A 12,894-nucleotide genomic window follows, 5' to 3' on the forward strand; every position below is an offset into this window, starting at 1 on the left:
TCACCAGTCACTTTAAGCTTACCTTAAAAATGAATGTCTCATTGAAGACTGGGTTGAGTGTTTTCTTATGTACTTTTGTGTCAAACTTTTTCTTCTTATCAGGCAGGACAAAGACTCTGACGTAGGGGTCTGAAGTGCCTCCACTGTCCATAGAGATGAGATCAGCTGCTTGTAGAATTCCTATTGTTAACTGAGGAGTGCAACATAATGTCATTAAAACAGTACAAAAATGTTTGGCTATCAACCTAAAGTGAAATATATAGTGCCTTGTACTTGAGCTTTTCAGTATTTTATTATACAAACACAAAATCCATTGGAATTTTGTCCAAGACCAACACAATGTTGTACATTATTGTGAAGTGTAAGGAAAACTTAGAGTCTTTTCTATATTTTTCACAGAAATAATATCTGTAAGTATGGTGTGCATTTTTTCCTTCCATCCATCCGTCTGTCTGTCGGTTAGGAATTAGGTTTGACTCCAATACATCATTATGCTTTGATATGAATACATCCAAAGTAACTCTAGCTATAGTTTTTGGGTTGTCCTTCTGAAAGATAGTCTCAAGTCACACATCAGATTTTTATGTGTAAAAATATTATTAAAAATCTATAATTTCCTTCAACTTCACAATAATGCAATAGTTATGTGTGTGTCACATGAAAAGCAAAAATTAATACAACTATGTAGTTGTAAGAAAGCAAAATGTAGAAAGGTTCAAAGGTTATTAGTGATTTTGCAATGTAGTGTGGGTAATGCCAAATAAATCTATAGTATTGCTTGCCTTGTTTTCCTGGAAATCATAATCAATGGAGTACTGCAGCTTCCCAAGCTTTTCCTTCTCCTTCACTTCTTCCTCTTTCTCATCTCCAGTTAGGCCTGGCTCAACATCATCTTCTTCATCATCATCATCCTGAGGTTTCTGCAATGATAGAAGTTGGACAGGCAACAAAGAAGAGGGTGAGAGGATGGCAATGAAAGGGTGGCTGAGCAGAACATTAAACCTTACATGTCAGCACAGCAGTCAGGTTAGTCACAGCACCTACCTTCGACTTACCCCAGTGTTACAAATGCAAACTGTTCATCAATGACCACGGTTGCAACCTGACTTGATTTCACTATTTCCTGGGTGACACCATTTGCTGTTTTTGGTTTTTTATGTGTGTTAGAAGAATGTTAAATACAAAACAGGAACTTTTCCTCATCTACATAATGTTGTTGACGTAACACTACTCATTACAACCCATGGCTGGTGTTTCACAGATGTAGAACAAAACATAGAAGGGGAGGACCAAAAGTGAAAGACCTAATACAGCGATTTAGAACTTTACAACAGTTTGAGACTCTTATAAAACATTGATCACGATGCATCAAATTTACTTAACATTCTATAATAGCAGTGAGTACTAATGCTGGTTTGGATATACTGAAACCCATACTGTAACACATTCATACACTGTGTTGATATATGTGGATAAATATGCCATAAGTCATTTAATAAGCACCTATGGATGCTAAATACACATAATCAGGCACCCAACAAGCACAAACTAACATCCAAACAGTCAAGCTAAAGGTGAGACATTTACTTTATATTTCCAAACTGATAAAAGTTATTTCCTTCTGTATCCACTTTTTTGTGAGATCTAATGACATGTATTAAACAGTTGTTAATTATGTATTTTGTACTGATTTCAAATCAATGATTTGTGTTCACTTTTGGACTTAACATTTTGCATTATCTCTGGTCTATAGACAGAAAACTAATCCTATCCTTTCACACATGTGCATCGTTTCCACTGGGCAGTACAGCACGGGTCAATGGGGCTCGATATCCTATTTTATGGTCCGGCGCATTCAGAAGATATTTCCACCACCAGTTGGATTCTTATTGGGCAGGTGGGGCTAAACCCAAATTACATCATACTAGGAAATATGATGCACTAGCATGTTTCAAGCAGTGATGTTTTTCTGTCTTCCAGTCAATGGACTGTGTTGTGTGACGTCAGTGGCTTCACCTTTACTGTACCATATTTTACAGTAAAGCAATTATACTGTACAACTGGACCCAAGAATGGTTTTATGGGGTGCAATGGAAAGAGACAAAATAATGTACTGATCCACACAAACCTGTGCTCTACCACTCCATCAAAATGGGACTATGCCATGTTAGCATTAGCAACTAATAAATAGAATTTTGACATATTTTACTTTCTGTTTTTCTTTTAAACATTTTCCAATCCATGAGCTCAACATTCTGATGTTGAGCACATAGATACATACCAAGCTGTGAATTGAGCATACTGTTTCACTAATCACAAGTGAGCAAACTTAAATGTTAATTTATTATGGGCTTATAAAAATAAACTTATTTTGGAGAGTGATTTTGTTTTATTAAACTTGTAAAACCAAGTGGCTTTATTGAGTATTCAACATATTTACTTATCCCCATTTTTATGGACATTTTATATATATATATGCTTTTGTTCTGAAGTAAAGGTGTTTGGTTTTCAGTTTAATTGTACAGTACACAATTATGTCAATTTTATGAGGAAATAGCTTTGAAAGGGTTTATCAGATCTTTGAATATCTTTGTTACAATAATGTTACACTCTTATGGCTTTCTGAGGAATCTCGATCATTCAGGTGGAAAAATTTCACTATATTTTAAAGAAATAAATTTCTTCAGCATACATGATACAATGTTTTCATAACAAATTGGTGTATTTTTGACAAAGTCTTCATGAAACTAGAGACTCCACTACTCACTGATTGGCCAGAAGAACATGACACACAGTCACAAATAAACAATTAACATATTCAATGCAGAACTTATCACAAGTCAAGTCAAGTCAAGTTTATTTATAGAGCATATTTCAGCAACAGGGCAGTTCAAAGTGCTTTACACCATAAAAACACAGTACAGCAACCAATTTTGAAACAAGCAAGAAAAGTTACATTTTTTACACGCCTCCATCAAAATTATGAAAAAAATACATATATTTATATAGATATAAATTTATAAAAATATATTGATCAATGTTCCCTAGATAACTCTAACCTGGTGGGGTTTTAGTCATGATTTAAAGGCACTCAGTGTTTCGGCAGTTTTGCAGTTTTCTGGAAGTTTGTTCCAGATTAGAGGAACATAAAAATATAACGGTACTTCTCCATGTCAGCTTCTGATTTGGGGAATTCAGAGCAGACCAGAGCCAAAAGACCTGAGTGGACTGGAAGATGTTGTTGTTGTATGTAGGTGCTAAGCCATTCAGTGAATGATAAATTAACAAAAGTATTTAAAAGTCTCTTCTCTGAGCTACAGAGAGCCAGTAGAAGGACTGTTGCAGTAATTAATGTGACTGAAGATAAACGCATGGGTGAGTTTCTTTAGATCTTGCTGAGACATTAGTCCTAATAACTGAAGATGTGTGCCGATTCTTGATCGTTCCTCTTTAGGTCCAAAGTTGGTAACTTCAGCTCTGTTTCTGTTCAGCTGGAGAAAATGAGCTGAACACACAGGACACCTACATTTTGATTACATGCAGACTCTCAAGCATGCTTACCACTCTCTCTCAGACACACACACGCACACACACGCCTTCTCACTCTGCGTCCGTTTATGTTGGAATCTGTGGCTGTGTTGTGCTAATGTCTTTCATTCAAGCATGCCAGGCCACACAATGCAAGATTCAAGTTTATTTCTGATGGTAAGTGTAGATGTTTTCTAAAAATCTGAGAGGCAATAAGTATTAAAAAACGTCACAAATTTTTGTAAGGTCCAAAAATTTATCCACCTATATGTCCTAAATATAATGTACAAATCCATGTAGGTATCATGCTATATGCATAAGTTTTGTTTCTTGTTATATTTCCTGTAGGAACTCAGAGATGCAGATACTGTGCCTGGATGAATGCCTTTTCCTGAGTAACATCAGAGCTCAGTTTTAGTTTTATGTTTTGTAAATAAATTGTCCACGGAAACAGACAGTTGATTTTGGACTGAGATGTTTCAGGCCTCTATTTATTGCTAACATAGGCATCCATTCAGGGTCACCATATCTCTTCGGTGAGGCCCAAGAGCTTTAGGGAAGAGGGGGCATCAATGACTTTCACCTAGTAAGTCAGCAGCATGGGTCATCCAGGAAAGTTACTCTCAAGTCAAGTTGTGGCCATTCAATGGTAACCTACTGCAAGGGCATATGCTGGTCTTTGTCAAGAGATGCAGACTATTCATCTGTTGTAAAACAAGGAGCTTACTTGTACAACCAGGTAACGGAATAAATGTTATACCCGAGTCAAAATACAGAGGAATAGTTGGTGAGACACCAGTTGTGATTGTGCTCAGCAATTGACTTCTGTTATAGCAGAAGCTTGCTTTGAGCTTTTAGGTAAATAAAGTTACAGCTGATATTTGACAAATACCCAGCTTAACCCTTGCACATGCATGTTAGTGATCTCTAGTGAGTTGCTCAGTGCGCTCAACATTCAAAGGCTTAATCATAGGATGAATTTCATGTTCACTTCAAACCATATATAGATTTTTTTTCCACTTATTTTTGCAAAAAAGCAAAACAAAACTGCAATCTCTGGATTGTCAAGACATGGCAGTTGGTGCAGCATAACAGTTTAGTGGATTCTGCAAAGCAGCTTAATAGTTCCCATCGAGTCCTCAAGCACCTGCAGCACCAAAACTTGCAAAAAACTAGGGAAGCCATAGCAATCATTGTCATCATCACTGCAATCCAACCCCTCCAAGCCCAGCCCAGCCCAACCCTTCCACCCCCCTCCAGCACCGCTGCCGCCCTGCCCTGGTCTGTGCTTACACAGAGCAGCCAGAGAGGGGTGCCGTGTGCTGTCAGACCTACCGTAGACAGAGAGGTCCACCACAGTCAAGATACACGGAGCACACATAAGACACAAAGCAGGAAGGAGGAGAGCAGAGACAAAGGAAGAGATTGAACTCACAGCAGACACCAAAGAAGGGTAATCACAGCAAATGCAGTAAGCTGCTCTGCAGGGAGTGAGGAAAATGACAGATGGAAAAGCCTCCTTATGGGTGCAGTTGTGTGCTTTTATGTTTTATAATACCTGTATTTTTACCGTGTTCAATTCACATCAGCACACAATTGAATTTTTACGTCCTAAGGCAACATTTAGTGCAAGCTAGTAATTTTTGATAACGACTCTTTATTGAATGTAAGAGAAGCAGTCATAAAGGAGGCTGTGCAACCAAGGACCCTGTCATTTTTTACTCAAACCCCAAAGCCCACATGAAAGAGAGAGCAACGATAACATTTATGACAAATACATTGAATAACAGAGAAAGAAAGAGAAAATGAAACAAATAATTATGATTGACAAGCAGTGCAATCAAAATCTGTGAAAAATTATTGGCCGGGTTAGAAAGACATCAACACAGTATACAACTTTGTTAATTTCTAATCAGTAATCTAAATTACTTTAAGAAGAAAAATGATATCTTCATGCCACTAAAGTACACTAAAGTGTAATAAATTATCTGAGTCGTGTGTATGACTCATCTCCTTTTATCTTTATTTCACCACAGTGCCTCACATTAAACCCAACAGACATTAGCTAATAGGGTCATGAGTGGGTCAGTTATTTGTGGTTCATATGCAGTAACAATATAGATTTTCTTAGCTATGATGCAACCTGTGTCAGTGAAACATACCTCTCCTTTTAAGTTCTTCATTCCCATGTCACCCTTCCCCTTCTTGCCCTTCTTGTTCTTCTTCTTCTTGCAACAGCATTTCTTGATGATGCAGAAGCAACACGTTAGAATCAGTAAAGCAGCGACCACGGCAATGGCAATGATGGCCCAGGACGGCACTGAGGAAAACACACAGATCAGTTCAAAGATGGAAAAGCCCCATTCAGAAACAAAAATGAGAAGCACATAATCTGAAGTCTGACCAAGTGATCATTTAGGCTGCTTCATGTCATGCCCCAGGCCACAGAGATTTAGTAAGAGGTGGAAGGTTAGCAATTAGATTGGATGAAAATTAGATTTCCCTGCCATTAGGAAGAGCAGCCAGTGATCAATATCAAATAAAGACATTATAGGACTGATGATGCCTGCAGCAAAAGAGAAAATCTAATTCCAAAATAATTGTTGAGAGCCACGTCAATAAGAGTTTGGGGTTTTGCCTGGCACTCACGTGGGATCTTGTCGATTTCATTCAGGAACTTGTTTTTGATCTCATCAAAGGCATCGTTCTTGTTGACTGGCTCCGTGGCGTTTCCAGCGGAGACTAACCCTACGGGGGCTGGAGTAACAGTCGAGTCACTGGCCCCCGTTGGTTTTGCTGCGACCATAGGCGTTGTTTCTTGCTTGAATAAGTTAAACTTCATCACTAAGGCTGCTCAGTCCCTGAAAAACAGCATGAAAAGACACAATTATCAGCATTAAACTTTCAAAGACTTGAAGTTTGGCGATACATGTGCAGTTCTATTAAATAAATTAGAATATGCATTATGGTGAGGCTTGTTTGTAAGTATTAAATATCCTTTTTTTAAAAAAAAAAATCAAGTCCATGTTTTGGATTTTTTTTTCCCATTAGTCTGATGTAACATTTGATTATTTTAAAAAATTAACCATGTTTTATTGGCTTTACACAGGAAAATTATTTGGATAATTAACAGAAAAAGGGTCTTGAAAACATTATGTGTAATTAATCTATATAACATTTCACTCGGTGAACTGAGTTGCTGAAATAATTTTTTTCTATATTCAAATTTATTGAGATGGTCCATGTATAATTAAATGTATAATTTTTGGTGTGTGTTTACCAGTTTAACTGAGGTAAACGTAAATTAAATAGCATGGAGAGTCTATCTATTTTTACAATTTTGTTTTATTAAAACCTATAACAACTTTAGCTTAAAGTGAAATGAGGAGCATATCTGTGATGCAATGCATCATGTAACTTAACTGACAAGATGAGTCATAAGGAACGATCATATCTACACAAGAACTTTTTTTTTTTTTTTAGATCAAACTCTAATAGATCCCAGGCTATGCTTCTATGAGAAGCATAGACATTTGCTACTGCTTCTACTGTAGAAGCAGTAGAAGCAGTAGCTTCTACAAAGGCAACAACTGTCAGAGGTAGGTTAGTTGTGTTGTTATTCTGAAGTGATTTTCAGTTTTAGTCAACAATACAATCTGCGCTTTTGGTACATGGAAAAAAAATTTCAGTTTCAAATGGAAAGAGTCACAAAATTTTCTAGCAAAGTTCTTCAAACAGATTTAAACAAATGCTTATATGCATGATTTGATTTGCCTAGACCTGAACAGCTGCTAAATTTATAAAATAGTGTCCCCTTTATATGAAATAATTAAAAGTAATTTTACTTGATGCAGACACTCGTGGAATGAGTAGTTGTTGCAAGTTGAAAGTTTAGGCAACATTTGTCTGTTATGTTAAAAAAGAGCTATCTAAATCACTAACTATTTAAACAGATAGCTAGTGTTCTGCCTGTTATAATCAGCTACTGTTGTAACTTCAGCAGATTCTTCAACTTGCAAACTCTACTTTTTAAGCCAGAAAGGAACTCAAAAAAGATGTACTTGGATAAAACCATACCCACAAAATCCTAGAGTAATGGTTTAGCTCAAAGTTTTTCTTTTAAATGAGGTAAGTGCAATATGTATGGTGTAGCTTGCATTCCTGCATTGGGCTATGATTAGTAATACAATTGGTTACTGTGCATATTGTTTTACCGGTTAGCTAAGTGACTTTTTTTTAATAGAAGGCAAATTTCCCTAATGAGATGGGGAGCATTACAATATACTGTATCATACCGTATTGTATTGTACTCACAAATACACCTGAAAACTTCCCTAACTGCATTGTCTGGTGGTTGTATGCAATTTAAATACCAATGGCTATTTAATAGGTTTAATAGGTTTTTGTCATTATAGACAAGAGGCACCTAAGTGCTCAGGAGGAAAGGTGAAACCTGCAATGGCGCTAACATCCATGTGAATGAAAATTTAATTACAAGTTCCTAAAACTTGTTATTTTGGCTCATTTACCTGAACACTTTCACAAGGGATAGGGCATACAATGATTAACATTTTTGTTCACACTATTTATGATAGAAAATTATTAGGGATAAATTACTAGAATCTCCACAGGTAAAGAACAGAGAAAAAGCATTGTTTGTAAGTGAAACCTAATTTGGTTTTCTGCAATACTGTTTCTGATATTAAGCCATGAGTATCTGACCTGCCTGGCTGTTTGGCCAAGCAAGAAATAGGTTCAGTATCTGCACAAACCTAAACGACAGTTGAAACAGGGCACTTTGTGGTTCCAGATATCTCCAAATATCAAGTGCAGTTGAAAGCAGCCTACCTTCAGAGTGCTGAGTGAATGATTGCAAAGAAAGAAAAGACAGGCATAGCACAAAATGACTGGGGCTCCTTATTTTATTTTTTAACATGTTGGTTTGTGAAAAGGATGAATCTCCCATTTCTCAAGTGCCAATTTTCAAGTTGCTGCCAGACATGCCATTTCTATTTATTGCTGCATATCAATTATTCAAACTGAGGCTAACAGCAGGAAGGATAAGCTTATATTGTTCAGGGCCATGGACTGCGTTATACATCTTCAAAAATGTGAAATGGAGGAAAAACTTTTTTTCTGCTGATAAAACTACTTGGTAAATGTATTGTGTTAATAAAGTGAAATGGGAACTCTGCTACAGAGAAAATATAAAACTTTGTGTGGGCGAAGAAAATTACTCAAAACAATCTATCATATTCAGAATGAGATTATTTTAAAAAACATAAATCTCTACTTTTGTTCCTCAATTATATTTCATGCTTTGCTATGACAGTGTTTAAAGGTCACAAAAGAAGAAATGTCTATTTTATTGTGTTTGTCCCCCCCCCATCAGATTAAAATGTATCAATTTAATTAACAGCTGTGTGTCTGTCCTCTACATCCTCCATAGAGGACAAAAGAACATAGACCAAAACCATTTTATGATCATCATCAGTCATGTTTTAACGTCAGAACTTACTCACAGAGGAAGAAAAAGATATATAAGCCAGTCAGATTTTGAAAAGCAACTCCTAAATGAATCTTTTAACCAAGGTTAAAATAGATAATGTCCTGTAAACTGAGGCTGCTGAAACATGTGCAGCAACATTAACATATATTCAGATGACATAAACATTTAATCTCTAAAAACTATCCAGGTTTGTATGGTCTTCTGCACTGAGAACCTGCACATCCGCTTATGTCATATCATATTTTATACAAACCAAGGATGCTGAAGTGTAAGCTAAGGTAGGCCATGTCATCAACCCAGAACACCTTTAAATTACATTCAGACCTCTATTTATACAGTTGAGTAGGCATCTTTTTAGTTTTCAGTTTTCAGACTATTTGTTTGGGGCGGAAGAAGCTTTGGAAAAATCTTATTTAAAGATTAAGATTTAGGTGTCATTGCCTGGACACAGAATGGGGTTGTATTAGACAAAAAAAGAGATTTTATAACAAGATTGCATTATTTACAGTAAAGGACAAGTTAACTGGCTTTAGCTTTTATCTAAAGTTGTACTGGCTTCTTCTGGGCCATAAGGGAAAGTGTTTCACAGGCTAAAATTCTAACATCTAATCTAAGTTTAGAGTTTGGGAGACAAAGAAAAGAGAAAAAGAATTAAAAGTACGGACAAGTCCGTTTCTTAGTCTCAAATGCCACAGTTGAATGGCTGTTTATTTTTCCATACCAATTTGCTTTTCTGATCTTGTGATCCTGTACCTCCATTCCTCTCTCGGGAGGAGGAAAAGGAAGCTCCCAGCTTCAGTAGTAGTTTTATTGACCCAGAAAAGATGGCCAGTGTGCAAGGCTTTGAGTTCTGGTTAAAAACATTGTATACATTTGGTGGCTAGATTCAGGTTGAAAACATCATTGGACCTTTTAGATTGCTTTGGCTAATCTAAAAGGTCTGTGAAGGATATTTTCAAGGGTCTTGTAGGAGAGGAGTTGATGAGATTTACATCGTGCTTCGCCTTAGAGCAAAGGGATCTTTTGGTTTCACAGGGGGGGTAAAAGCACAGAGAAAATCTTTGGTCTGTTGATGATAGATATAGTCAAAATTGTTTTTTCTATAAAGCTTTTAGAAAGCATCATAAAACCCATCCTTCTCCTTAAAGGGTACTCTTCCAGGTGGAACTTAATTTATTTTTATTTTTTTGAGAAATGTCACATCTCTTGTATTGTTTCTAGTAAAATCACTTTTCAAGTGTGTTTACCACATCCAGCTTGCTCGAAGATAAAACTGCTTAATCACCATCCAACTCTGAGCAGTGGATTTTGTGATAAGGGCCAGCTCATGCTTGAGGCTCCTTTGTGCAGCCAAGCAATTTTATTTTAACTAACTATAATGACTCAGACTCTAACAATGTGAGGCCCACGCTAAGAAACTGAGATCAAGATTTCCGTACGTCTCCGTGGCCAAAGTATTATCTGAAATCTATACGAGGTAATCTGCATACTGTAATTTCAACTATCATTCACCTGGAAAGGGATTTGTTAAGCAGCATATATGAGAGTGATATCACACCACCAATATCTAGCTATAATGTAGCACTGATACATATTTCTGCTTTGATTTCTTGGTCACACTTCTGATAAGAGCACATTGAAGGAAGGAGTGATGCTCAAATGAATGTCAATTGTGGACAACTTTGTTATTATCCTGATGTTTAATTCATCAGTTAAGTCAGTGACATAACAATGCAAAATGTGAGCCTCGTCAGACTGACATAGAGGGCTTTTTTGTTTGTTCTTTTGTTTGTTTTTGTTGAAACGATTATAAAACTTACATAAGAGTAATTCTCCTTAAATATAGAAACTGTTCTATTTCTCCATGGTGATAAACTGCTGCGTTTATGGTAATTTATTTTGGTTGATGCAACACAACAGGATTGGGTTATGAGTTAGAATAGTGTTAAAATAAATATATGTGATCATGTGTAATTAATTTCATTTATGGTAAAGAAATCACACATCTGAATGATATATAAAATCTTTTACAGGTTCTATAAATGAAATATGGAATCACATAGTGGGATTGATAAAGAGAGAAACTGATTGTTATATGTGAATTAAATAGTTTAACATAGCAGCTAAATGTGCTACAATAAAAAGATGTATATGTGATAGCGGATCAGTGTACTAAACTTTCCACTGATAGAAAAACCCAAGCGGCACATGAGTCAGTTTGTTAAGAGAGTGTGTATGTGGGGGGGGAGTGGGTGTTTATCAGGAGCTTATTAACATCCACGTCAGCTTCAAGTCAAAACAACCTAAGGATGGGGAGCTAAAGCCATGCAGCTGTTTTACAAGATGACAACAAGCATCACAAAGAGCAATTAATTACCTATCTAAAACCAGTCAGCCACATTTATATCCCTCCAGCACAGACAGTTGCATCTGCAGCAGCTGTCGGCCGGTGGACGATCTGTGCAAGTAGAAATCATAACCTATATTTCCATTGGAACTTCCTTTGTTCAAAGCCTAAAATCATCTTACCATTCACTTTCAAAATGGCCTCTGTAACAAAGAGTAAATTGGGACCAGAGTCACATGACTGCTCCTCGGGGCAATGGTTAGGAGCATTGGGGCGACAAATTAAGTATTGAATATTAGGCACTGTGAATATGCTGTTGTGTTCGAAGATGAACAACAAAAATAGATACTAAGTTGCCATTAGTCACTGAGTGATATGGGTTCTAAAAAATGCAAAGAAAGCTAAATAATATGTCCCCAGTGACATAATTCAAGTCCCCGCAGAGGCCCCAGCCATCTGTGACATTACGGGTTATGTGTGGGTGGGCTGAGTGGTTGGCCTCCAGCTGAACTAGCGGTGCATACTGTGCAGCTTCATTTCCTCTAAGTCTAACTGATGTGATTGTTGCATTAATATGGACTGGTTTCCTTAGAAAATTTGCATTAATTCTGATATTTGCAAAGTTCTACGCATTAGGAAATCCCTTTACTTCATATTCTTTGATTCAGGTTGAAGCAATTAAAGAGAATTCTCATTGAGCATGTGATATGATTAACATTTGGATTTTTCCTACTATGTGATTTCATAATCTGACTCCCAATGAGTTATTTAAAGTATAACATATACGTTTCAGAATTATGAGAAACACCCATTAAGGATTGCTACAAGATGAAAATATTGGCTCTATTAGCACTGAGTCACAGCTGACCTCTGATCTTTCGGAATTTGATTTAAGAAGAAAACGTGTACTGGAGCAGCTACAGAACGAAGAAGGCAATATTTTAGAGAATCTATCAGTGAGAAAATTCCTTCTTTGGAAGAGCTGAACTGAAAAACTGGACTTGGTTCAATTAGAGATAATGCGTAGCTTTGATTCTGAATGCTTGCTACTTCAGGGCAATTCTCTTCAACTGAAATGGACTTGGGGCTCCTGCAGTCATAATGGTGTCATTTTAGTCAATTTTAATAAGATTACAGGGTGGATACTGATGGCTGCAGTGCTTGCTATTTACCACAGAAAGATGAGAGAGTCTGCTAAAGTAAGTCTGAATATATTCCTAGACTATTTTCAGTTGGATGTGCTCTAAACTGTGAACATCCAAATTTATTGTAATCACAGTTAACTTATCCAAATTTAATGGAAAGCAAAATATTAATTTGAGAACTTGAGGCTTGTGAAGAAATAGAACAATGAAAATAATTTGTTGTTTTCAGTAAAATAAATATTAAGTCCATGACAGAGACATATTTCTTCAAGGTTGTCTACTGTAGTTACATAGCACTAGCTCTTTTATCATTTCATGACAGAGCCAAAAAATGACAAGGCTTTGGCAAAGCTGAAGTCGCAGCT

General features: G+C 36.5%; 1 protein-coding gene across 11 annotated transcripts in view; it reads right to left on the bottom strand.

Annotated features, from left to right (window-relative positions):
- Positions 1 to 12,894, bottom strand: part of LOC102227425 (synaptotagmin-2-like) — a 71,644-nt gene that overhangs the window by 10,362 nt on the left and 48,388 nt on the right. For 10 of the 11 annotated variants that reach the window (XM_023337129.1, XM_005801728.2, XM_005801725.2 and 7 more), the window contains 4 exons: positions 6,178 to 6,389; positions 5,691 to 5,848; positions 783 to 920; positions 23 to 190 (listed from right to left, as the gene is read on the bottom strand). In XM_023337129.1, coding sequence (XP_023192897.1) covers positions 23 to 190; positions 783 to 920; positions 5,691 to 5,848; positions 6,178 to 6,370 — 657 coding nt within the window. In that variant the 5' untranslated portion in view covers positions 6,371 to 6,389. The remainder of the gene's footprint in view (positions 1 to 22; positions 191 to 782; positions 921 to 5,690; positions 5,849 to 6,177; positions 6,390 to 12,894) is intronic. The other variant, XM_005801731.2, reaches the window with a different exon arrangement.

This window comes from Xiphophorus maculatus, chromosome 1 (assembly GCF_002775205.1).
Source record: "Xiphophorus maculatus strain JP 163 A chromosome 1, X_maculatus-5.0-male, whole genome shotgun sequence".
Lineage (NCBI taxonomy): Eukaryota > Metazoa > Chordata > Actinopteri > Cyprinodontiformes > Poeciliidae > Xiphophorus > Xiphophorus maculatus.